General features: G+C 40.2%; 3 protein-coding genes across 5 annotated transcripts in view; all 3 read left to right on the forward strand.

Annotated features, from left to right (window-relative positions):
• The first annotated feature begins 291 nt into the window (after positions 1-291).
• On the forward strand, positions 292-16,196 carry LOC126390721 (ADP-ribosylation factor-binding protein GGA3-like). Of its 3 annotated transcripts, none has more exons than XR_007569988.1 (17): positions 292-361; positions 1,030-1,114; positions 1,286-1,361; positions 1,460-1,558; positions 1,656-1,779; positions 1,965-2,068; positions 3,782-3,862; positions 4,046-4,183; positions 6,706-6,787; positions 7,053-7,178; positions 7,586-7,789; positions 9,563-9,636; positions 9,725-10,131; positions 10,872-11,158; positions 13,375-13,619; positions 13,737-13,847; positions 14,110-14,133. XR_007569988.1 is itself a non-coding variant. In XM_050045146.1 (17 exons), exons 1-17 carry the CDS (start codon positions 325-327, stop codon positions 14,218-14,220), a joined length of 2,316 nt encoding a protein of 771 aa, XP_049901103.1. In that variant the 5' UTR covers positions 292-324; the 3' UTR covers positions 14,221-16,196. The 3 variants fall into 3 exon arrangements, 2 of the variants coding, with proteins under 2 accessions (XP_049901103.1, XP_049901104.1); XM_050045146.1 differs by having other exon boundaries at positions 13,375-13,544; positions 14,110-16,196; XM_050045147.1 differs by lacking the exon at positions 1,030-1,114 and having other exon boundaries at positions 319-361; positions 13,375-13,544; positions 14,110-16,196.
• Positions 16,197-17,146: 950 nt separating this feature from the next.
• On the forward strand, positions 17,147-20,567 carry LOC126390726 (small ubiquitin-related modifier 2). The gene is made up of 4 exons (XM_050045157.1): positions 17,147-17,299; positions 18,299-18,430; positions 18,908-18,979; positions 20,040-20,567. The coding sequence occupies exons 1-4, from the start codon at positions 17,279-17,281 to the stop codon at positions 20,103-20,105; spliced, it is 291 nt and encodes a 96-aa protein (XP_049901114.1). The 5' UTR covers positions 17,147-17,278; the 3' UTR covers positions 20,106-20,567.
• Positions 20,568-22,042: 1,475 nt separating this feature from the next.
• The window catches only part of LOC126390727 (jupiter microtubule associated homolog 1-like), a gene marked incomplete at its 5' end in the record, with an annotated part of 14,728 nt that continues 11,552 nt past the window's right edge, over positions 22,043-25,218 (forward strand). Inside the window, 2 exons of the mRNA XM_050045158.1 lie at positions 22,043-22,092; positions 23,640-23,782. Coding sequence (XP_049901115.1) covers positions 22,043-22,092; positions 23,640-23,782 — 193 coding nt within the window. The remainder of the gene's footprint in view (positions 22,093-23,639; positions 23,783-25,218) is intronic.

A 25,218-nucleotide genomic window follows, 5' to 3' on the forward strand; every position in this document is an offset into this window, starting at 1 on the left:
TAAGATTTTGAAATCAAGCAAAAACAGAGAGATTAATTGGTGCAGCAGACAGAAGAGAGGGATGTTCAGTATGCTCGTAGTCTAATTGTGTGTACCACCTTAAAATTAATGGAAAAAGAAACGTTACTATATGAGAATAACTAACATAGAAATAACACATTGTCAAAAAATATATATAGGTATCGTTTATTTTGTTACACTGTCAATCACACGAAACATTTCAATGGGTAGGCTCATCGAACAGGCACGTAGTGAGTCCGATTTGTCCGACAGAACGTGAAGGCAGCAGCAGTCACGCGTTGTTTGCCTTCTTAAAGTGCAAATATGGCGGACGATGGAGAATCGCTGGAGTCCTGGCTTAGTAAGTACATGCTTAAACTCCTTTTTCACGTCGTTTATTCGTCTCAAAGGTGTGCAGCAATGTGCTGTACAACCGTAAGTGTCTGAAACAATCATTTGACTCGCATGACATCGCTGAAACTGAAAAGTATCGTGCTAATTCGTCTGTGTTGTTGCTAACACAGACAGCTGCTGCTGGCAACTCATTGACGTCGCTAGCTAAAACCAGCTTTGATGTTGGCTTTAAACTGGAGTCCTGGAGTCAGTGTGTGGGCAGGCTTGCTTAAATGTGATTATTCTGTTGGTGACCTACTGTACGGCTTTGCAGTTGCTCCCTGGTTTTTAAGACTGCTGTTGTAAACAGCTCCAGGCGCTGACTTATCCAAGTTCAAACAGGTCTTGCAGAAACAAACTGGATCAGTGAACTGTCCAGGGGCTATTAAAGAGAGGAGACATAACAAAAGATATCCTGAAAGGTCTAACGTTAGGTTGTGTGGGAGCTAGCCTCGGAGGGAATATAGCTTCATACTCGTAGGTTGGCTTAAATCTTGTTGATATATTACAAAGCTCCAGCCTTCATCAGCTCTCCAGTGACATGATGATAATTTAACCATAGATGTACCTATTGATAAGCTTTGCTAAATGTGCTATAAAGGCATGAGAGATCATATCCTCCTTTTTCCCCCTTAGACAAAGCCACCAACCCCTCCAACAGACAGGAAGACTGGGAGTATATAATGGGATTCTGTGACCAAATCAATAAGGAGCTAGAAGGGTATGGTCACATTCATTCACTAACCTAATCACGCCCTTCTAATAGTGCTCATGTGTGTCCTCATTGTGCAAAACACGTGGAGCTTATTATAAAGGTTGTTGTAACACAGACTCTGAGTGGCTTGTGTTATTAAGTCTGCATTGGATTGTGACTTTCTGTCTTATTTTCCAGCCCACAAATATCCGTTAGACTGTTGGCTCACAAGATCCAGTCCCCTCAGGAATGGGAGGCGATGCAAGCATTAATGGTGTGTAGTGGAATCACTTCACTCTCTTTTTCATTTTGACAACCATTCATTCAGCAGGAAGTGGAGGACGATATCTGAGGTTGTTTTCCTTTTTTTAGGTTCTTGAAGCGTGTATGAAGAATTGCGGGCGACGGTTTCACAATGAAGTTGGGAAATTTAGGTTTTTAAATGAATTAATTAAGGTGGTTTCACCTAAGGTAGGTTACATAAATGTTTGAACCTCCTCTGATGGGGATGTGTGTACTTGAATTTAAGTTTGATGTCATTTTAAGCTGTGCGTCTATCATTTTTCAGTATCTAGGAGACAAAGTGTCAGAAAAAGTGAAGACTAAAGTGATTGAGATGCTGTACAGTTGGACTGTGTCTCTACCAGATGAAGCAAAGATCTTTGAAGCGTATGAGATGCTGAAGTCACAGGGTGAGATACCAGCCACTTAAAACTCTAAAAAAAATAACACAGTAAAACAATATGGTGGCATAACAGAGATATCAAAAAATAATTCCCCGAATAGTTGGTTATAATTGTGTTGTGCTTTGGACTTTGATGTCCTGTAGCTGTCATTTTCAGACTAAAATAGCTTTCTGTTGTCATTTTTATTTTAGGTATCGTTGTAACTGACCCAGAAATCCCTCTTGATGCGACATTAATACCATCGCCCTCTCCACGACCCAAGAATCCTGTGTTTGATGACGAGAAGAAGAGCAAGGTAAGAAGAATTATTTTGGGATGTGAACACTGCGGCTCACTCACTGCATGTAGCTTTCTCTTTTATCTCTGTTACAGATACATATTCAATTAAGTGTATTGCTGGCACAATGTAGATCATTTGGTACCTCTGTAGTTTAAGTGTTTGAGTGCTTACATACTTAGCTGCCACATTCAGACCCTCCTTGCCATAGAATACTAAATAAATAGTGGATATGGCCTAATTTGCTTTCTTGCTGAGAGTTGGCTGAGAAGATGGATACCACCCTCAAATCAGTTCATTAAATGTGAAGGTAAAGGCAGGAGATGGCAGATCCATGTCGTTACTGCCCAAAACCAAGTAATGGTCCAACAAGTAACTCCCCTTAAAACCACAATGTGTCATTTTAATTTCAGTTTTTGTATGGATGAAAAACACAGGATATAACATGTTAATTAGTGAGCTTCAGCAGAGCTGGTTGACAGATCTTTTTTTCTTACTTTTGGACAGAGCAAGGCAAGCTGTTACCTGCTGTTTCCAGTCTTTATGCTACGCTAAGCTAATCATCTCCTGGCTGTAGCTTTTAATTTAACAGAAAGATATGCGAGTCATATCAATCCTCCTTTCTGACTCTGAAAGAAAGCTTATAAAGGTATTGCCCAAAACATTGAACTATCCCTTAAATTTTTTGGTATGGATGCGGCCCATTTATATAAGAAATAAAATCCCAAAAGGAAACTATGTAATTACCAGTCTTTCATATGATATACTTTCATGTTTTTTCCACTCTTTCATGGGAGGTTTGATCGCAGGATTGTCTCACTATATACTAAAGATTGAGAGGTTTTAAAGGATTAGACAAGGATCTCTCTGTCCCCTCCTTTCTTGCCTTCTCCCACTGTTGCATCACTGACTAATGTCTAGTTCATAATCCACAACTTTTGCCTAGTTTTCGATTTGCCGACAGTTTTTGGAGCTCCCTGACAAAAGCCCCAGATCAGAGGCAAATGGTGATTGGCACGGCACTTGCAAAATGGTGCTCTTAGTGCTGAGAGGCACATCAGTGCATTGCAGACGCTCCCCAGATATCTAGTATGCTAAATATCTGGACCTGTCTGGGACTTTGTCATCGAGCTACAGCCAGTGAGAGCCCTGAACACAAGTTGAGGACAAAGACGAGTGGCGCTGTGGCGCTCGCCAAGGTGTGTTTGAGGGGAAGAGAGAGACAGAGTGACAGAGAAAGGTGAAGAGAAGGTGGAAGGTGGACTATTGCAACCCCTCCAACCCAGGTTGTGGTTTGATCCACACATCACATGGCATACTCATGGTGAAAGATCTTGTAGAGAGTGACCTCCTGTTGCCAGTCGGTCATGTAGTGTGAGAACCACAATGACTGCAACACTCCCACATACAAACAGCAAGTGAACAGTGCTGCGATCTGATGACTCTGAATGTTATGCAGTGTGAGCTTCTCTTAAAGGCTGTGGCATTCCACAGAAAAAAAGGGTCGTATTTAATGTGCATATACGACACTGAAAGAAGTCTTGTTTATTTTTTCGCTCCAGTACCTCACTGGTTACTGAAACAGGTCATGAGTGCATGTTTACTTTTTGTTGACTGCAGTTGATCTATGGATGAGTTTTATTTTTCTAGAGTCTGGGAGCTTGTATTGCTTTGCTGCTTGTGTCTGGGTAATCTGTGGGAAATGTACTTAAGTGTTTACTCTCTCTGCAGAGATTGGCAGAGCTGCTGAAGAGCAAAAAGCCAGAAGATCTGCAAGAGGCCAATCGGCTCATCAAGAACATGGTCAAGGAGGTGTGTCAGTGTTTAGTAAAATGTTTTGGTTGTGTTTTAATTCAGTTCTGTTGGCTTTCTACCCGAGAATTTAGAAGCCAATTACTGTCTTCATTTTAAAGTGTGTGTTTATACTGACACCCAAGTTTAATAAGTACTATCTCTACAAGTGTGACTCATTTTGTTTGTTTGTTTTTTACCCAGGATGAGGTGAGAACACAGAAAGCGACAAAGCAAAAAAGCACACTGGAGGCAGTCAACAACAGCGTGAAACTCCTTAACGAGATGCTGACTCACTTCAGCCCGGAAGACTCCACGGATGGAGACAAGGAGCTCATTAGGGTTTGTAAACAGGGCTCAGATGACCTTTTGAAACAAATTCAGTTCTTCCTTTTGCATTAATTGACCTTTTTGGAAACACTCTTATTTGATATTTCAAACCTTGGCTGTATAGCTCCAAAGCAGCTCAAACTCCTGTTAGATTTAAACTCTCAGGCAACAATGAAAACAGCCTCCTTCTAAGACAAACCAGTCCTTCATTAGGTATAGACTTTCCTTCAGATTTCTCCATCACGTTAACATATATACAGTAAACAGCTCAAAGTTATTTATGTAAAAAAAAAAAACATAATATCTGTGTGAATCAGGGCTGCCCCTGACCAAAATGTTTCCTTGTTCACCAGTAGTCGTTAGTTCAAGCCATTAGTCAACTAACTGTTGCACATTTATAATGTTAATTTAATTTTTTGGGAGGACATGTTGTAATATGTTGTGTTTTCATTGCCTTAGAATGAGCCATTTATATCTACATACAGAGAAAGGGTCCTCTTCCACAGAGTCTGCCATGATGTTTGTACAGTAGCCCAGAATGGACAAACCAAACAGTGGCTCTAGACTAGGCCTGTCGCGATATGTGATAAGTCGGTTAATTGCACGGTAAATTAAAAGGGAGACGGTAACTTTTCCGGCTGCGATTAATTGCCATATTCATGCGTGTTTGTTTTCCTCGTCTCTCTCCACCAAAGAGACTGGACGACGAGCGTTCACTGCCATGCATCGTCTGGCAGCCAGGTGAGTTGGTTCATTAGCGTAATGAACGGAGGGAAAGCTCTTGTCATCGAGTGTCTTTGTCTCAGTGGGGGAGGCAGGGCTATGGGCTACACTCACAGACACAGTGCGATCTTCGTGAGGGGGAGACAAGGCAGAGAAAAAAAACGAGAGAGTGGAGCGTAAGAGAAAGACATGAAACTTGTTCCTAAATCAAATGCCATGCTCCTGTGTGGGAGTATTTTGGATTTAAACCAAATGACAGAGGGGAGCCCAGTAATTTGGACGAGCCAGTGTGCCGGGTTTGTTCTAAAACCATCTCAACAAAAAGAGCAAATACAGCCAACTTAACTGCACACCTGAGAGTGAGAGACTGACAGTCTATTTTTTTATATTTATTTATTTCGATATTTTTACGTGTTATTTCGGATATTTAAATTTTCTTTTTTGCATTCATAAATATTCTTGTTAAATAAATGTTTATTTCTCTTTAAAAGGGTGTACTTGCATATTATGCCTTTATTATCATTATATAAGTTTAAAAAAGCAAAATTACAACAATAATAAAAATAGTCTTAAAAGCACAGTATTACGCAATATTATCGCTTATCGCAATAATTTCTGACGCAATTAATCGCCCAACAAAATTTGTTATCGTGACAGGCCTACTCTAGACAGGGACAATATTGCTTTTGCATTGGTCACAATGTGTCAAGCATGTAGTTCTCCTACATGCTTGGCACATGGGAGAAGTTTTAGATGGTTGCAATCTGCTACCTCACCACTAGATGTCACTAAATCCTACACACTAGACCTTTTAACAAGAATGTGGATGGCAAAAGCAGTAATGATTATGATTGTGTCCGAACAACCAGCAAGGAGACTGAACATTTTGTTAATTTATTTCAACGCAGTATAACATACCACAACTTATGAACTTTACACCAACACAATAACTTAGAAAACAAAAAATAAATACTGTGCGGTCACAATCCTCTCTCTGAGCAGCTCCTGCTGGAGATAAACTCTCTGCAAGATTTGACTCTGTCAAGTATGCCGTGTCTTGTTTCTCTGCATAGAGTAATGATGAGCTCTTATGACTTGGGTCTAGGACAGCAGCTTGGATATATGCTGGTCTTGAGATCCACTGTGAGTTTTGGTTAGCGGTTGGTTGGTAGTGGCGTATTCTCATACTTATTAGCACAGGCAGCGTGACATCGAAGTGCAGCTCTGGCATGAAGATTGAGAGGGAATTTTTTTTGTAACTAACCAACCAATTAAGAAATTTGGCTGACTAAAGCCTCACTTATGCTTTCGACACGGATGGTCACATGGACATCAGCTGACGAGGGACTGTGACGAGGAAACGTTTGGATCTTTAATACTTTGGAAGAATTTTGGTTTGCCGTGAGGAGAATTTGCACAAACTGTAGGGGCCAGTGTTTAGAGAACTCAAGTCAACAGCATGGATCTCTGTCTATCCTCATCCAGGTAGTTAGAAAATGTCGGATGTGCATGGGCAGGCGAAAACCTGCCTCACCGGACCCCTACGAAGGGCTGAGTCTGATGGTGTGATGTCATTTTGGCCATGTGGACAGTCATGAACCTCAAGCATAAGACTCTTTTGACTAACAGTTTGGTCAGCTCTTAGGGGGCAGCCCTGGTAATAATGACATATTTAATATCATAGTTATAGATGACATTTATCATGAATGTATCATGAGTAATGGTTTTCTTTTTCTATCCTATGATACAGCAGTTTCTGAATTGAGATACAAGATGTGAATATTTAGTGGTTTCTAAAATTCTTTTCTCAGGAGCTGTATGGTGATTGCGACAAGCTCAGGCAAACAGTGTTCCAGCTTGCAACAGAGACCGAGGATAATGACAGCAGCTTGGGTAAGACATCCTGTGATATGGCCCTAGTTACTCTGGTGATGCACTCTCATTGTCCTTATGTATGTATAAAAAGTTGTACATATGCATGACTCATGATTTATGAAGGCCTTGTGCTGACGTAAGAACAACATCCTATCAGACCGGAAGGACCACTCGATCACTTTATAAAAAACACTCGGCACACACAGTTCCTAAATTTAGAACGCATTGTTCTGTTGTTTGTGAAGCATCAGCCCAGTCTAACCTTTTAAAATGCATTTATCAGGAGACATCCTGCAGGCCAGCGATGACCTCTCCCATGTCATTAATTCCTATAAGAAGATTGTGGAAGGACAGATCATTAATGGAGAGACTGAAGAGGCACAACAAATACAATCATCGGTCAGACAAGGTACATTTTAACTGGTATAACCACAGAATTGTATGTCCTCATTGTATGTTTACTGCATAGCACTAATAATTATGCCACTAGGCAGTGCAGTTTCTGACATATTTTCAAAAGAGGCTTCCATTTTGTGTGCATCACAACTCCTCATTGCAGAAACCATGCAGTCACAATTACAGCCCATGGTCAGACAAACTTAAACTTCTGTCTAATCTGAACACCAAAACAACATTCTCAAGAGCATGTTGTATGAATATACTGACTGGTGTTTTGTGTATGTGTGTGTGGGTGTGTTTGGATGAACTGTCCCCTTTAAACTTTGCAGATGGACAAACAGAGAATATTGCCTGTTTGAAATTGGATACACCTTTGTTTTCTCACTGCCAGTGTTTTCCTCCATCTGACAAGCACAGGTCACATGAACCAGTCAGAGATTCTTATTGACCTGGTGGGTTTGGACACTCAGAGCGTCTCTCTACCAGAGCATCAACCCCCATCTTCTCTGTCTATTCCTGCTGACCTGCTGTGTGGGTCCGCTGTCACTGACCCTCAGTCCCCGAGTCCCAGTGCACCATCTGCAGCACTCTCTCTGCTGGATGAAGAGCTACTATCTTTAGGTAACATCCAATGTAGTATCTTTTATTTGTTGTTGTTTGTTTTTTTCATGGCAATGCTGAACATTATAGGGACAGTTTCACCTAGAATCAAAAACATATATTTATTTTTTATCTTACCTGTAGTGCTATTTATCAGTCTAGATTGTTTTGGTGTGGGTTGCTGAGTGCTGAAGATATTGGCCGTAGAGATGTCTGCCTTCTCTCTGATATAATGGAACTACATAGATAGGGCTCGGCTTGTGGTGCTCAAAACATCACAAAAAAAAAAAAAAAAAAAACACAATACAAAGACTCAAGCGCAATGTCTCTTTCCAGAAATAATGACCTAGTTACTGGAGATAGTCCACAGACCTGGTTGTGTAGGCTACACCTAAGAACTGTATCACCATGTTCGTTTCCACAGTCCATCCAGAGACATTGCTGTTGAGCTAGTTCAGATATATTCAGGAGAAGGCAGATATTAATACTGCCACATCTCTCACACTCAACATCTCGCAGCAAAACGATATAGATTGATAAACAGCACTACGTGTTCGAGGTAAAAATGTATTTTTTGACTTTGAAGTGAACTGTTCCTTTAACTGTTCTTTTTAGATTCTAGTTGACATATAAAGCAAATGTAATGTAAATGTAATTAAAAACAGAACGCAATGATTTGCAAAAGTTTCTTTACTTTTATTCAATTGAATACAGTAAAAAGACAAGATATTTAATGTTGACTGATAAACTTAATTGTTTATTGTAAATATACACTCATTCTGAATTTGATGCCTGCAACACGTTCCAAAAAAGTTGGGGTAGGAGCATGTTTACCTCTGTGTGACATCACCTTTTCTTTTAACAGTGGTGTTTTGGAGCTGAAGACATGAAATGTTTTAAAAGTTTTGAAAATGAAATTTGTTCACATTCTTGCTTGATATACGACTTAAGCTGCTCAACAGTCAGTCAGCTTGTTGTGTTTTGCTTTTTATAATGTGTCACAACATTTTCAGTGGGAGACAGGACACCTGTATATGCCTTTAAGCATTCATGGTGCCTTCACAGATCTGCAAGTTACCCATAAGGCCATAGGCACTGATTCACTCCCACACCTTCACAGACGCTGACTTTGAACTTTGTGCTGTTAACAATCTGGAGGACACAATGTCCATTCTTTTCAAAAACAGTCTGAAATGCTGATGCCTCAGACACAGCACACTTTTTCACTCTGTCAGTGCATCTCAGATGAGCTCAGGCCCATAGGGGTCAGGATGTTTCTGGATGTTGTTGATATATGGCTTTCACTTTGTATGTTAGAATCTTAACTTGCATTTGTAGATGAAGAGATGAACAGTGTTCAATGACAATGTTTTTCCAAAGTGTTCTTTATGCAGTCATGTTGATTTTTAATGCAGTGCAGCCTGAGGGATCAGAGGTCATGATCATTCAATGTTGGTTTTCAGCCTCGCTCCTTACGTGCTACATTTTTGTGCATTGAGAAACGTTGATCTCCAACTGTTGGACTGTTTGCCCACACAGTTTTCACAAAGTGACCACCCTTTCTTGAGACACCTGAGCGTTTCAAGGGTGCCACTTTCACAACTTTTGCAACTTTCCCAGTCTTTTGTTGCTCCTCTCCCAACTTTTTTTGGAATGTGTTGCAGGCATCAAATTCATAACAAGTGTATATTTACAAAAAATAATAAAGTTTATTTGTTTGAACATTAAATGTCAATCAAATATAGGTTCAAAAATAGAGGTTGTACGTATGACTTCTTTTGTGTTAATTTACAGGCCTCAACGATCCCGCTCCTGTTCCAAGTAAATCAACACATGTAAACCCGAGCAATCATTTGCCATCTTTACAGGTATTTAACTTAAGAGCAATTTTTTTTTTGGTAATGTCAAGTATTACCTCACTGTTAACAGGAGTGTTTTTATTGCCATATATTCCAGGATTCCAGTCAAGATTTGGGTCTTTTTGACATCACTTTGGCTCCTGCGTTTTCCACATCTTCACTTCTTCCAGACGCCCTTTCTGTATCAGGTGCCCCAGATAATCCAGCCAAGTCTTCTATGACTGCCTCTGCCTTAATCTTCCCCGGCCCCATCTTCTCCGCACCTCCGGTTTCTACAGTATCTGTGTCAACGACGTCAGCCATATTCCCGCAGCCCCTCAGCTCAGTATTGACCACCATGACCCCAGCTGCTCTTCCTCAGTCATTCAGCATGGCCTCGCCTGCTATCTCAGCCACCCCTGTCAGTACACAACAGGTCTCCACTGGAGTGTCCCACATGACTTCAACTTCTCTCAGTCACAACCTGCAAGACCTTGCCTTGCTGGATCTGGGCAGTCCTAAAAAGTGAGTAGTGTCATGAGGTAGAACTGGGGGACAGAGCATTGGTCAGCGTCAATCTGTCCATCTGTCACACGTGATAACTCGGGTGCTGGATCATATTTTGAAAATCTCAATGTTTTTTTTAAATTGCACTGGTTGGTCTGTTGCTGTTGCCCAGCACTTAAATTTAAAAGCACTTCTGTCCACTGAAATGCTCAACGGTGTTTTCTCCATTCACATCTGAGGTTTCAAGTGCATCTTAACCGCTAGTTTCCAGATGGTAGTGACTCCATTAGCCTTTGATACAGAGTGATCTGTGGATGACCCTGCAGCCACTAGAAGGGCAGCGTTTTAAGCACAGTAACCAAGCAACGTTGCTCAGAGTGGATAGAAAAATGCTTTGCTGAATGTTTTGAGAATACTGTCCAAATTACATTTTGAAGCATAAGAGTACTCTGTATCTCATCAGTTTAATTAAAATTCAAAGACTATTTGTGACTGATCATTGTAAAGTGCTGGTTAAGTGTCCAGCAGCCGCTTGTTCAGATGTCAGATGGTTGAGATCTGATTTTGTGTTGATGTAAGGCCAAGAGCCTTGCATTTCATTTGTGATCACTAAACCTGACTGCACAGTGAATGTTTGGACATTTTAGATCGCATTTCTTTCATGTTGCTTCTGTTGTCTTGTTATTATAGTTTATCAGTGATCATGTCTGTTATCATACAATGTCTTTGACAAAGGCTCTTTAATTATTCACACACAGTATACCAGGTGGGGTTGACTCTGGCAGCTGTCTGGTCAAGAGTGAGGATCTACTCGCTCCTCCTGCCCTCTCTGTCGGTCTCGAGGTCACCTCCACCACTTCCACCTCACTTCTCCTCGGAGGGATACAAGGAGGGTCGACTCCCCCACCTGCCAAGAGTCAGGCAGATGACAGCCCTCTGTTACGTTCTCTGTCCCCCATCCTCCCTCTGAGCCAGGCCAGTCCAGGCAAGGGACAAGAAGTGTCCCTGGCCAATGTCTTTGTTCCTTTGGATGCCATCAAGCCAAGTGGGTTTCATAAAATAGAGTGTATGTTTTTGTATGTGTGTGTGTGTGTGTGTGTGTGGGTGTGTATTTTGAGTATTTCAGTTGATTTGGTGGCCTCTTTATATATTTATGGAGCAGAGGGTTGACAGAAAGTTATTTGAGATTGACATCACACTGAGCCAAAAGTCTAGTTTGGTAGACTCGCCTCTGTGATGAATAAACATCAGTTTAACTCGGGTCCATTATGTTTGAAATTAATTTTTCATTGAAAAGGCAAAAGGTTTTTACAAGGTTGCAAGAGCTCCATGGATGCATTTAGTAGTGGAGCAGGGCAGACATACTGTTGAGGACATAGAGACCCTGTTGGTTTTAAAATGTCTTTCAGTGATCTCCAGGGTGTCGTGCTGACCACTTGTGTTCAGATTTTTTTTACAGCATATGTCACCTCTGCTAGAGGGTCACGGGCCCTGCGCACAGTCATTATGTCCACACTCGCCAGTCACATTAGTGGTTGTCTCGGTACAGCTGGAGAGATGGCTGTCAGCAGAATTCAATGTGTCTCCTTCCATATGGCAAAACGATAGACGGTCACTTAACACTTTGTCCAACTCGTAATAAAAGGGCATGTTATAGAGAGTTGGCTGTCGCTGTCACCAAAACAACCACCACGTCCTGCATTTATGATACATTTTCCTGTTACGTCCTTGTTGGGGACGCTTCAGGATGCATCAGAATGCATTAGCCTTTACACTACAACAGATATGTAGTCAAATGTGCCCCAGACCACGTTGGCAAATTGTTAAAGTGCATCTTGGTGGTCGTTTATACTTGTATTTGGTGCTGTCCACATAATCCAGTCCCCTAAAATGCATTTTAATCTCCTTTGCCAAGAATCTAATATAGGAGATTATATTCTGTGCACAGTTTACATAGTGTGTATACCAGGGGGATTGCCCAGGAGTTCAGTGCAATTCCACATGACAAATATTTAAACAGGAAAAGCCTCGCTGAAATTAAACATCTCCTTTACAAGAATGTCCTGGCCAAGACATGCAGCAGCACATTTTAACAAAGCATACCGAGAAATCAGGTCAGTATGTCCTGGATCACATAGAGGCGAATAGTTAGTCAAAGCATCTACAACCTGATGCAACCTCCTTCAACTCCTTCTGCCTGTTTTTGAAAACACTTGAAGAGGCCAGCTCCCCAGGACCCAAATCAGTCAGCAGCTTATTGCAAACTGAAAGTGGAATATGCTTATTTCTCAAAAGCTGAACGTTGAATGCATTATTGGGATATTGTATCAGCCACAATCATTCTAACAATTGGTTGCCACCTCCACAACAGCATACTGAAGTGACATTTTTGCCTGATCCCCCAGCCTGGATAGAATACCCTGTAGAGGAGATTCACAAAAGAGATTAAAGGTGTAATTTGTTAACATGCTCAGCAAGACTGAAAGTAAAAGCTAACCCCAGATTTTACTGTCATGTGGTGTTTCGCTTCAATGTATTTGAATTTTTTCAGCTCAGCGTCTTTTGCATGTGTGCTGCTTACAGTCTGGCACCTTGTCACTACCTTCTTATAAAACCCTGAGGGCTGTGGGGTTCATGCTCAAAAAGGCCTGAGCATAGAAAATGACAAGAAAATCAAGGCAGAGGACAGAACTTCTGCAGAAAAATACACCACCACACACTATTTTATGTTTGTACATAGACGATTGTTTTTGTGTGGTACGCTATGCACCTGTCGTCGTGTCCTTAATTATTAAGTCATTGTTATTATTACTACTAATGGGTCATATTGAGAGGGATTACTTTAATACATTGTTTTTCGGAAAATCCTGCATAGTATATCTTTTAAAAAAACTCGAGGGGAGAGTTCTTGTCTCAGTAGTATAGATAATGTCAAAACCGCAGCTGTTTTTCAGTGAAAAATAACACTTCCCTCCTTATTTGAGAATTAGTAGTGGTTTGGAAAACTGAACTCTAGACATTACTGCCACTTAGTGGTGATAGAGGCAAACTGGATGAGACTGAAAAAGTTACTGGGTGATGATTTGGTCTTGTTTGTGAATAAGTGTAGTTGTCAGAGCATGTGTGAAAGAAAGAAAGGACATGTATCAAAATTTGCTTTCAGTGCAGAGTACATTGGGAGCAATAGGTGGTTGTGTATTTGTGAAGACTTCAGACTTGTTGTTACAATGTTCCTCTCCCCCTTTGTGTGCTGTATTTTAGGTCAAGTGTGTCCTGTGACAGCATATGACAAAAACGGCGTCCGAGTTCTGCTGCATTTCGCCACCGACTGTCCGGCAGGCAGACCTGATGTACTTGTGATGGTGGCATCCATGCTTAACACAGCCCCGCTGCCTGTCAGGAACATTGCTCTGCAGGCTGCTGTGCCCAAGGTAAAACCTGCTGTGCTTCTCTGATATCACCCATTACTGCATCGGAAGCTACACAGTGTGCATTTATTTTTAAAGGTATTTACTTTGGCAGACTCTCCACTCATTAAATTAAATATTCGACTTCAAATAACATTTAAGTGGGCTGCCGCTTCTATTTAGTCAACGTGGATGTCTGTTCTGCCAATTCATTAGACGATGAAAGTGAGACTGCAAGCACCCTCGGGGACAGAGCTGGCTCCTTTTAACCCGATCCTTCCTCCTGCTGCCATCACTCAGGTCATGCTGCTTGCCAATCCTCTCAAGGTAAAGCTCAGCCTGGAGCTGTTTTGGTGTTCCTACATTTTTAATGCATTTAGTAATGTATAAATTAACACAACACTTTCTTACTTCAGCAGTGTTTTTATCAATGTTTGAAGTCACACAGTACAGCACAGTATCGCCTCTTCTTACAGTCTCACATGAGGATAATCATCACTGACACTGACAGTGCATTACATCATTTGTGTCCCAGCAAGCTAATGAAAGCTGCCAAGTTGAGTGTGTTGCATATGTATGTGTTTTGCAGGAAAAGGTTCGGATGAGATACAAGCTGACATTCACGCTGGGAGAGCAGCCACACACAGAAGTGGGGGAGGTGAATGAGTTCCCGCCTGCTGACAGATGGGGGGCTCTATAGCTGTGCAAACCGACACTACAAGACTCCATCAACAATTAAGTTTGTCAGTGCAGCTCAGAGATCAAGAGGAAGGGCAGTATTGGTAGACTTTTATGGAAACTTTGAAGAATATAACATAAAATTTAATGGACCTTGAAGGAGTTTTTCTGCTTGCGATGGCCCACTGAAGTAGCCAAAGTCCCGTAGGGTGCATTCAACTTTAGTTTTATGACAGTGCCAGAGGTAGTTAGTGTGGTGCAGTAATAAATGATGTGAAGTGGTTGAATGTGGATGATGGTTATGTGGGAAAATCATTTGCTAATGTTAAATAATAACTCATTATCAGGTTTTTACTATTATTATACTGTCCTCCAGTGCCAGGCAGTTTTAATAAAGAGCAGAAACACATGTTGAAGGAGAGTATGAAGCCAGGGTCATATGAACGTGTGACCACAACCTGCATTTCATGTGATTTGCTGCCAACTATATATGATGACAATGTTTGACACTAAGAACATTGGACTGGAGCAGACAAGAGCCTCTCTGTTGCTAAATAAAAGGCACCCGCACATTGGCCATGGAGGCAAATAAAAGACATATGTGTTTGATATTTAACAGCTGTTAAATACTTAATGTTTATATTTAAACAACCCTGAATTCATAGCATTGGCATTTTACTTTTAATACCATTTGACTGAATTTCAAAGAGATAAATTAATAAGTGATGAATTCAGATGCATGGTTTTCAAAGTAAAATTCTGAAATGCTATTAATACAGTGGTGTTTAAGTTTCAATATTACGTATTCAATGACCTTTAAAATTCAAATACTTACATCTCTTATTTGCATCCATAATTGCTCAGTAAGAATTATTGACCTTCTTTCACAGCCACTACTAAATACTTTCACTTGTCCTCTGAGTTCTACGTACTGTAACACATAGCTCAGACTCTTGGTATGCTTTTTTTTTTGTTTTTCAGTATTTATTGACATGAATGTATTATTTATTTTGGTTTTTGGGAAGAAGGTATCAGATCCGTTAATTTCCTGTTTGGTGTTTAAATCAACCGTTGTTATCTTTCTGCGCACTCTTCTTATGATAGACTCTTACAGTATTGCAGTAAGATAGGCACAAATCAGTCCAGTGTTACCAAATATTCAGACAGACACTGTAAAGTTACCAAATATGCAGACAGACATTTTATAATGTTACATTATGTAGCAACAGGGTGGATTCTGATTAATTACACATGCTGTTACCTGCCCAGACTGTGCACCCTGGATAACATTTTAGTGTAAAGATGTAATTCCTGCAGAATGAGACAGCAGCCTTGTGCCAGAGACATTAGCCCCATTTACTTGGTAGGTGCAACATGAGCGGATAAGGGCAAGGATCACAATAAGTGGATATGCTTTAGGAACAGCTGACCAGCTGATATTTAATCTCTGGAGACAGAAAGTATTATTGTTGGACTTTAATTAAATGCCATGCACAGCTTTGCCCTCACTCCTGCTGTTGGACAGTGTTGCAGACATCAGGTTAGTAGGGGTAAAGACATTTACCCTGGGTCAACAGTAAACGTTTAGCTTGTGTGGGAGTTTCCTATGTCAAATCAGGAAAACACTACTTTGACAAAATCTTGAGAAAATACTGTATATCAATAGTAAAAACTTGATGGTTGATTCAAAGCATTAGGCTTACCATGTCTTCATCAAAAACTGTGACTTCTTTATTTTTGTCTTTCTGGGGCTATTAGTGCTATATAGGAGAATCTCTACATATTTCTTATAAAACTATTTATTTGTCTTAGATTGTTAAATGAAGTTGTCATTGTATATTTTTTGAAAAGCTATTTCTGTGCATGGAAAAATAAAGAATGAGGTTGATCTATTTGTATTACAATTTCCACATATTTTGCCTTATTATTTAGTGTCAAAGGACCAGTATCAGTGTGGTAGTGTAGCATATTAACCACAATATCGTTGAGGTGCATTTTCATTTCAAAGTAGCAATACCATCGTATAAAAAAAATCAATTACATGTAGAAGCAACAAAGTAACAAAGTATTAAAAGTAAAGTATTGATGCAGTAGAACCATCCCTGTCATTATTATATACTAATGGATTATTATTACTAATGCAATAACATGTAAGCTGCATATTAATGTTGAGGCTGGTCAAGTTGTAGCTAATTGTAATACCTAAACTGGCAGTGGTGGAATGTAACTAACTAGCCTACATTTACTCAAGTTCTGCATTTATGTACAAATTTGAGGTACTTCTACTTTACTTGAGACTCTTTTCATGCCACTTAATAATTATATTCCACTGCATTGTAGAGGGAAATGTACTTTTTATTTTAGTAGCTATATTTAAATGAAAGTTTTAGTCACTAGTTACTTTACAAATAGGATTTTTGCATGAAAAGCATAAGAACAGTTTATAAAATATACTGTTTTGTTAGGGTTATTATTTTTTAGTAACTTTGAGTTTTGGTGGTGGATTTTTTCTTTTTCAGATTTTTCTGGATTGAGTACTTTTAATACTTTAAGTAGTTTTTCCTGATAATACTTACTTAAGTAACATTTTCAATGCAGGACTTTTACTTGTAATAGAGTACTTTTACAGATTGGTAGCCTAGTACTTAAATTAAGTAAAGGCTCAGAATACTTCCTCCGCCACTGTTCACTGGATTGCTCATTTTAGTATTGTGTGTAAAAAGTGAATCTGAAAAGTAAACAGTAACTATAACTATCACATAGGTGTAGTGGAGTAGAAGTATAAAGTAATATAAAAGTGATACACTCAAGTAAAGTAAGTATCTCAAAGTACCTACACTGTCAAACAATTACTCACTAAACCAACTTGCAAATGCTTACATTTAGTTACTGTATGTGGAAGAATATTCATATGTATTGTCTTGAAGGGTTCATGCAGAGCAATTGAATCTGTCACATACCAAGAGCTCTGTGTTGATCCGGCGCGCGCAGCGGTGTGCTCTACTGCCCACGCAAAGTGGCGCGCCAGGGACAGCGCAGCCGCAGCAGAACAGGCGCAGACTACAGACACAGCAGCAGCCATGGCAGACGAAAAACCCAAGGTGAGGAGCGGATTTTGTATGGAGTTTTTCTGTACAGTGTGTACCCAATCCGTGCCTGATAAGTGTACTGATATCACCGTGAAAGGCCGCCTGTGAGACCAATTCGTCCACGGTGGCGTTATGACAAAGAAGGATACAAACCAAAGTTACCGCGTTAGCTAACTAGCTAGCTAGCTAGCAAGCGAGCTAAGTTAGCATAATAAGCTAACACGGCTAATGCGCCTGAGACCCGGGCGGTATGAAAGAAATAATAATTGCCGGTCTTTTGAAACACGCTTAATCCACACCTCTTAAATGCCGCTATTAGTATACGTGATATGCATGTAACACGTAGCAATATACATGTTGCATATAAATATAACGTCAGTCAGAACCGAAGAAAAGTGAGTAACGTTTAGCTGTTAGCAGTGTGCAGCGGCAACGGGCCTAAAGTAATTGTTTGAGCACAGACCGTTAACTGTTAACGGGTCTTACGTGACACAGTCGTGCTCATCGCCAGCACACGTCCGAGTGTCTCGGGATAAGTAACGTCAGTATTTTTCGACAGGTGCGTGTTGTTATTCCTGTTCTGACGAAGTTAGGCCGTTGAGCTTTATTTTAAATTGTAGGCCATTGTCAGCTGAATTGCTTCATGCTAATGCTAAATGCTAACATTGAAGTTAACGATGTTGCTGCTTTTCTGTGCTCAGTAGCCACACCACTCCTCCGGTCTGTGCTTAAAGGTGCAGATGTCAGGCAAATTTGACCAAACGTGTAGCTCACACACGTGATGTGAGTAGTTTATATATATACCCTCATCGTTAGTGTTTGCGGTACATAACGTTATTGTACATCAGTCTTAAATAATGTCTGGCCCTGGCTGTAGCGGATTTGTGGGTGAGGGGGAGAGCAAATGCATCACACATGTTGGAGGTCACATTTTCACTAAGGTTATTCTGTTTCCTGTACTTTCTGCCATCAATTTAACTTTCTGGAAACTTCTGTTTTTGTCTCTTCCAGGAGGGAGTGAAGACAGAGAACAATGAGCACATCAATCTGAAGGTGGCAGGGCAGGATGGCTCAGTGGTGCAGTTCAAGATCAAAAGGCACACTCCCCTCAGCAAACTGATGAAAGCTTATTGTGAACGGCAGGTAAGACTGCTACACAATGACTCAAAAGAAGTCATCATTAGGTTAATCTCAGTGAAGGTAGCCTGAATAAGAGGTCCTTGAATTGGAGACCAGTTGAGGGGTCCTGGGTGCTCGCCAAATGAGGATGGACCAGTGTTGCGTAATGCTCATTGCACTTTTTTAGAGCATACTGCCATAAAGCACTGATACCAGGTTATTGTCACACACCTCTATTGTCTTAATTAATGGAATTGGAACAGTCATTATAGTCTCTTGATATTTGCCAATTCTATCATTTACATGGGCCCTAGTTAGACAGTACCTTGCAGATTGCAGATTTTTCAAGAATGAAAATAGGGCGCTAGCTAGCTATGCAGCATGAATTATTTTTATTTACTTCTGTTCTGCAGTACATGGTTGGCACTTAAGGCCTGAGGGTGGCCAGTCATTTTGTTAAGCGGTATTTTAAACATGATATCTCTCTGTCTTCCCACACAGGGGCTGGCGATGAGGCAAATACGGTTCCGGTTTGACGGTCAGCCCATCAATGAAACAGACACACCCTCGCAGGTAAGGCTTCGCCCTCTTCTACAGCCAACTAACCTCACAGAACTGCTACCTTAGCCATTGCGTGTCTCTGATTTTACACTTTGTTGTCAGTGTTAGGATTATGCGCCATTTTTTAAAAGTATTTCTGGAAAGCAACTGGTGAGACAAAAGGATTTGCAAAAGTTTAAGGTCAGAGGTTCTTTTGAAACCCTAACAACGTTATTCTTAATTGCAAAATACACATCAAATGAATTAATGTTTGTGCCTTGCAGTGGGAATCCTCATTCACAGGTTTGGTAAATGATAAATCTGAATTATTGAAAATCAGTGCCACTAGACAGCAGTGAAATAGTTGAGGAAATACAAGGAGTCCACTCTGAAAACTTGCTGCAAAGCTACTCTTAACTTTATACTTGAGGATGAACCCTTCACATCAGCTTTGTCAAGTATATGTACTGTATCATAGTGCTGGTATTAGACTTTACAAACAGCACTTAGCAGCTGTGAACAGATCAGAGTCCATGCTGTAGATGTGCTGCCTCTTTATGTCCATAGAACAATAACATAAAGGAAAAGGTCTTGTTTACTTTAATGTTGGAAGTCTCATTTTAGGCGAAACTCTACTAAGTTTCTGTACCTCTTCCTCTAACCTCTTTTTAATTTTTTTTTCCTCTTTCTACTTACATCACATCCTTGACATTTACTCAGTCTTCATTTTCTGACCTAGTCTGCCTTTTTGTAAGAGATGTAATAAAATAAACTTTGCCCTGTACATGTTTCAAACTAACTTCCTGTTGAAAAGTTTTGGAGGCATTAGCTGACCTCACTGGCATTGTCAACACTTCGTTAGTGGCTTCAAAGTAAAGACCTATCACTGCCTTCAAATTAAAAGTACAGTTATTGTGAAGCACATGCAGGAAATGCTGGGTTAGTAGTTATAAGTGGATGCAGGCACTGTAAACAGTGGCTATCATTGTGTTGGAGCTATAGGTGTCAAATGGTGTTAAGACAATAATATCAATATTTGCAGGGGATGGATCAACTGACATTTAAACCTTTTTCTCTTTTTTTTTTTTAACAGCTAGAAATGGAGGACGAAGATACGATTGACGTGTTCCAACAGCAAACCGGAGGCTCTTCCCTTTAAAGACTGTTTCCTACGAACATCCCTACCTCCCCTCTTCATCCCTGAACATCTTTGTTATGCCCGGTCTTCAAATGTTCATGACCAGTGTTGATACCATTCAGTGGAATACTTTTACAAAATGTTCAAAGGCAGCGGCACAGTCAATGTAGATAGATATAATCACAGTCATTCATATATTACCATGTCTGAGCTGCGCAGTTTAAACATCCTGTAAGCTGCAGTGAGTCTAATGTGCTGAAGAAATTAGAAGCTTGCCATCATAATTTTTTTTCTCTCCCCACCCCTTCCCCTGGAGGTTTAACAGAAAGCTCCTTTTTTCTTTCTTTTTTTTATATACTTATGTCATTGAGGTTTTGATTCAGATGGAATTTTGTTATTGTTGTCAAGTAAGCCTGCATTTTAAATTCACATCTGTTGTTATGAAAATGTATTATTGGAATAAATTGAGTCTTTTTTTTTAAACATATGTCCCTGTTGTTTGTTTTATGGATACTTAAGTAGTCTAAACCAGCAGCTGTCAGAGTCAGCATGTAGAATGCTAGTTAGAAAAACAAAAAGTGCAGTTTTTTTTGACCTGAAACAATTTAACGCTTAACCATAGATGTGTAAAACAAATTGGAAGGTAAATCTAAGATGGCTGTTATTTACTTTTAATTTGTAATGCTTCAAATGTCTTTATGAAAGTCAGGCTTGCACTTGTCGGAAACAGTACAAACCATACTACTTGTTCTGTGGACTGCTAACAGGCCTATCCCAGCTTGAGTACCTATTGAGTATCACTGTCACAAGAAAAATCTGGCCACACAGGAAGGCTTGCCTGTAAAAAAAACCCCCAAAACTGTAAAATGTGGTAGTTGTGTTAAATCACTGTGTGGTTAGTTGTGTGTAAGTCATAATCCACAGAGTAAGCATAACACCCACATCTGAATATATTTCCACCATCATGTTATGAGGATGCATGCATGGTTGCTTTAGCTTGTCTCCTGGCTGCAACTCAGCTGTTTAGAGTTTATAAACAAGAGTTGCTTCAAGTCCACAACAGGGACAATGAGCTGTCATTAAAGAGTTTTGGAAACTACTCTTTTATGAGTTTGCCACTTGTCTTTTGATTTTACGCTTGGTATTTGGAGTAAATTGCTTCACTTAAGTTTTTCTCACATAGTATTGGTTCTAGATTGTGTATTTTTGAATAAGATTGCAGTATTAGATAATGTTATTCTGAATAATATGACAATAAACAGTAGCTGTTTCAGTATATGATGAAAACTGATGGTGGACTTCTGGGTCAACATCCAATTTACTATGTGCATGCCATGTAAACAATTTATCCAATCACAGGTTTGATTAATTTGCCAGTATCCAATCATAGAAGGAGCTGTTCACTTGTGGGCGGTGCTTGAGCTGTAGAAACGCCTCCTTCACAGTGGTTTCTGTCGCACCGTCGCACCCGCACTTCAGTCTGTCAAACCCGTGGATGTACAAAGAGATTTCAGCCAGCCCAACCGGAAACAGGGCGTTTTTACCTTCAAATTAAAATCCAAATGTGTCACTTGTACTGAGACAGGGTCTCAAACAATAAACTTTTAGCCAAGAAGCACGCGCTGCTTAGATTAATAATTCAGTTGTGATTTGATGAAACTTCCATTTGATCTTAAATATTGCTACAACACTTTAATTTTCAGTTGAGCATACTTTATTTTGAAATTCCGACCGGAAGTGAGACGTCTCCTTCTGGTCACTTTGACACTGGTCCACTCAGACTGGAAGCAGGTTGATTATTGGGAACCACCGGCTAGGATAGACAATGATGAGGCGGTGAAGTGTCGCTAATTAAAGTGTAATTCGCGTGTATCCTGACAGATTTATACATATTTTACGACTTCTTGTGCAAAAATGACGACGACCACGACATATCAAGGGATGGAGCCCGGCTCTAAAAGCAGACGACATATCAAGGGATGGAGCCCGGCTCTAAAAGCAGTTCCAGGTAAAAAGGCGTCGTTCAGACGATTCCGTAACCCGTTAGCCACCATGATGCCAACAAGTCCTGCATCCTCTGACGCTAACCTCAACGCTACAAAGGTTAACCTAAAATTTAGACAGTTGTGCTCTGACCCCTGTCCGTAATTATTAATTAACCGCTTCGAAATGGTTGTATATAAGCATGAGGCGACGATGCCAGGATAAAGCTCGGTACCACACCTTCCCGTTTTTTCCTGTTGGGATGGACCCTTCCCATTTTTCAACGGTAGCTAGCAAGATAGCACACATGTACCCTCCCTTTTGTAGAGAGGCTGCTCTGCTAGCATGTGCAGACTAGGCGGCTCGGCACCACACAGCAGTATTAACTGCAGGCCTTTGACGTAATATTACCTCCATCACTTTTATGGGTATATTATCCGAAATGGAAAGATGTATCAAATCTGTCACTCCAGTTGGGTGGGGCCACCGTGGTTTTCAGATCACTTATCGAGATGATCAGTGAGGTAACGTTACAATAAAGGCATCCTCTAGTCTGCCCTGCATATGGCCTTATTGAGGCGAGGGCCATGTTACAGCTGGCTACACCTGACAATAACCCGAGCCACATGTATAATTCTCATCATCGAGATGCAGGGAGATGGATCCACATCCGCTGGTAATCCAGTGATAGAAAAACCGTAAGGATGCAGAACTCTCAATGTTTAAGTGAACGATTGAGGTACCAGCTAGGCATGTTGTTATCATGATACATTTCATCATAGTGTGACAGTAGCAATGTGAGTAATGATGTAAAATACATCACACCAATGTATAAACCACAGTAAACCTTGTAGGAAAAATACATTATCACTGATATATAACAGTATAACAATATACACTTAGTTGCCAGTTTAATAGGCACATCTTGTTAGGAATATTGTGGTCTAATACAACAGCCCTGCAATAAATCCTGTCCTCATGAAGGTAATTTTTGAGGCTGTAGTTCGTGTCAATGTTGCTGGAATGTTTTCTATATGTTGGGTTTAATATAAGTCATAAACATCTGTAATAATAACATTGTTACAAGTCATACCACAGTATTACAGTAGCATAAACTGTACCTTATGTATAAAGGCCACATAGACACATTAAATAGAATGCTGTTGTCATTAAAGTTCACTGAAACATTAATGACATGTATGCAGTGACCTTTTCATCTCGGCAGGCATCGCCTGGTCCTTCCTCGCCACTTGAATCTGGTTGTCTAGACAGTGTAAAGATAGTTTGCAACCACTCTGATGAGTTGATCTGATAGACTGTTTAAAGTTAAAGTTATTTACAGTTTATCCAAAAGGTAGCACATTGTTACACGATACAAAATGAAATTTTTGACCTTTATTGGCACAAATGTGAATTAACAATAATTTCTTACTGATAAATTCTGCACATCCCTCACCTGAAACAAAACATTTAGGTAAGTTATTTTTTTTGTAGGCATCTGACAGGCATTGAAAACATTAGCCATTATGATCCAGCTTTTAGTAACAGTGCTGACCATTCCTCTCTTCCCAGGGTTTTGCGCCCTCCCGGTGGCGGCTCCAATATTTCACTTGGTGCAGATGAGGAGAAGCCACCCGTCCGGAAAAACAAGATGGCTTCCAGTGTTTTCGCTGAGCCAGAGGACCCCTATGCCAATCGAAGGAACAACCCACCAGGTACAATCTCCCTCTCCTCCAAACAGCTGCTGCTTTAGTGTGAAAGCTTAGAACTCTACTTTCTATCCATCTTACTTTGAAAGTTTACTACAGCATTTATGGATAGTGTCACTTAAAAATCAAACCAGAGCACTAAACCAGTGACAATGAGGAACAAGTTTGAGAATATTGATTATTGTGTTTTGGAGATGCAAGGTTTTCTCTGCAGGTTTTTCTCTTGCTGCTGGACCAAAGTGATCCTCAGCCTCCCCAAGCTACTCAACACCTCAGACAGCCGAATACATAAGAATAACATTTGCTGTCTCCACTGGTGCTACTTGACATAACAGGTTTAGGTGCCCAATTGATTTCTCTCTCAGGCTGTCATTAGATATTCAAGCACTGGTGTTTCTCTATTAATCAGGATCTTCACAAGCCTGCGGAGATTTGAAATATTCATGTAGAATTGAGCTGCCCCAAGTCCTTGTTAGATCACAGGGCTTATTATAGAATTTAAAAAGTATATTTCTCAGAGGAATAATAAAAGGCTGTCATTCCTGCCCAGAGCTGGGTTTTCCAGGCCTTCTCTAAATGCACAATACTACACAGCCAAATGTTACCAAAAGAGGAATTGAAACATAATAGGAAGTAAAAGTGATGCCAGGTATGCATTTTTTTAATCTTGTGCAGTGGTTCCTAATTTTCTAGAACAAATGCACCAATTTAAGTCAAACACATGTGTCACAAGAGATGTCTCTTGAACTTACTCAGAGGCATTGCTGCATTTGATCGTTCTTCCTTGCAGATGTGGTGTATAGGACAGGTTGCAAGAAGCAGTAAACCAGGTAGCTTTCATTGCGCAGTGCAAAGATGGATCAACAATTATTTTTCTGTCTCTTGTGACAAATAGCTTTTTTATTTTTTTTTATTTTATTTTTTACATGCAATGAAACAAATATTTTGGCTTGTAAGGTGGGGCTTTCTGTGTTTGAAATGTTCAGTGACATCAAAATATGGGGCAGGTGTCAAATTGTAAATGTCTTGACAGCTTTAGCTACATCTGGCGTTCCCGGAATCTCTTTAAGGAGGGATGAACTGTAACACATCAATCACAGAAGCTTTTCTGACACTGGCATGTGCAAAGTTGGGTGACATTTTAACAGCATCAGCCTGGATTCCTTTTCTCCAAGGCGGTGATTTATCAACCAGGAAGCCTCTGTCAAAGAGTTTTGAGTTGCTACCCAAACGGGAAAGTACCCAGATGAGGTATGTTTGCAGCAGCAAGACAAAATCTCTTCAGTGTGATCATTACCTGTATAATCATTAGGGGTGTAACGGTAGTCACGGTTCGGTTTTTTTCGGTAATGAAAAAAATAGACAACTATTAAATATCTTTTACTTATTGGTAACCTTATTAAAACATACCACCACAGCAGTTAACTCTTTTTACACAATTT

The sequence above is a fragment of the Epinephelus moara genome, chromosome 5 (assembly GCF_006386435.1).
Source record: "Epinephelus moara isolate mb chromosome 5, YSFRI_EMoa_1.0, whole genome shotgun sequence".
NCBI classification, from domain to species: Eukaryota; Metazoa; Chordata; class Actinopteri; order Perciformes; family Serranidae; genus Epinephelus; species Epinephelus moara.

What these genes read in the sequence shown, in the direction of transcription:
- LOC126390721 (XM_050045146.1), top strand. Translation starts at nt 325, where the DNA reads ATGGCGGACGATGGAGAATCGCTGGAGTCCTGGCTTA. An exon ending in AGGCGATGCAAGCATTAATG is followed by an intron (nt 1,362 to 1,459) that starts GTGTGTAGTGGA and finishes TCCTTTTTTTAG; the next exon opens with GTTCTTGAAGCGTGTATGAA. An exon ending in TTTGGATGCCATCAAGCCAA is followed by an intron (nt 11,159 to 13,374) that starts GTGGGTTTCATA and finishes GCTGTATTTTAG; the next exon opens with GTCAAGTGTGTCCTGTGACA.
- LOC126390726 (XM_050045157.1), top strand. Translation starts at nt 17,279, where the DNA reads ATGGCAGACGAAAAACCCAAG. An exon ending in TGGCAGACGAAAAACCCAAG is followed by an intron (nt 17,300 to 18,298) that starts GTGAGGAGCGGA and finishes TGTCTCTTCCAG; the next exon opens with GAGGGAGTGAAGACAGAGAA. An exon ending in AAGCTTATTGTGAACGGCAG is followed by an intron (nt 18,431 to 18,907) that starts GTAAGACTGCTA and finishes CTTCCCACACAG; the next exon opens with GGGCTGGCGATGAGGCAAAT.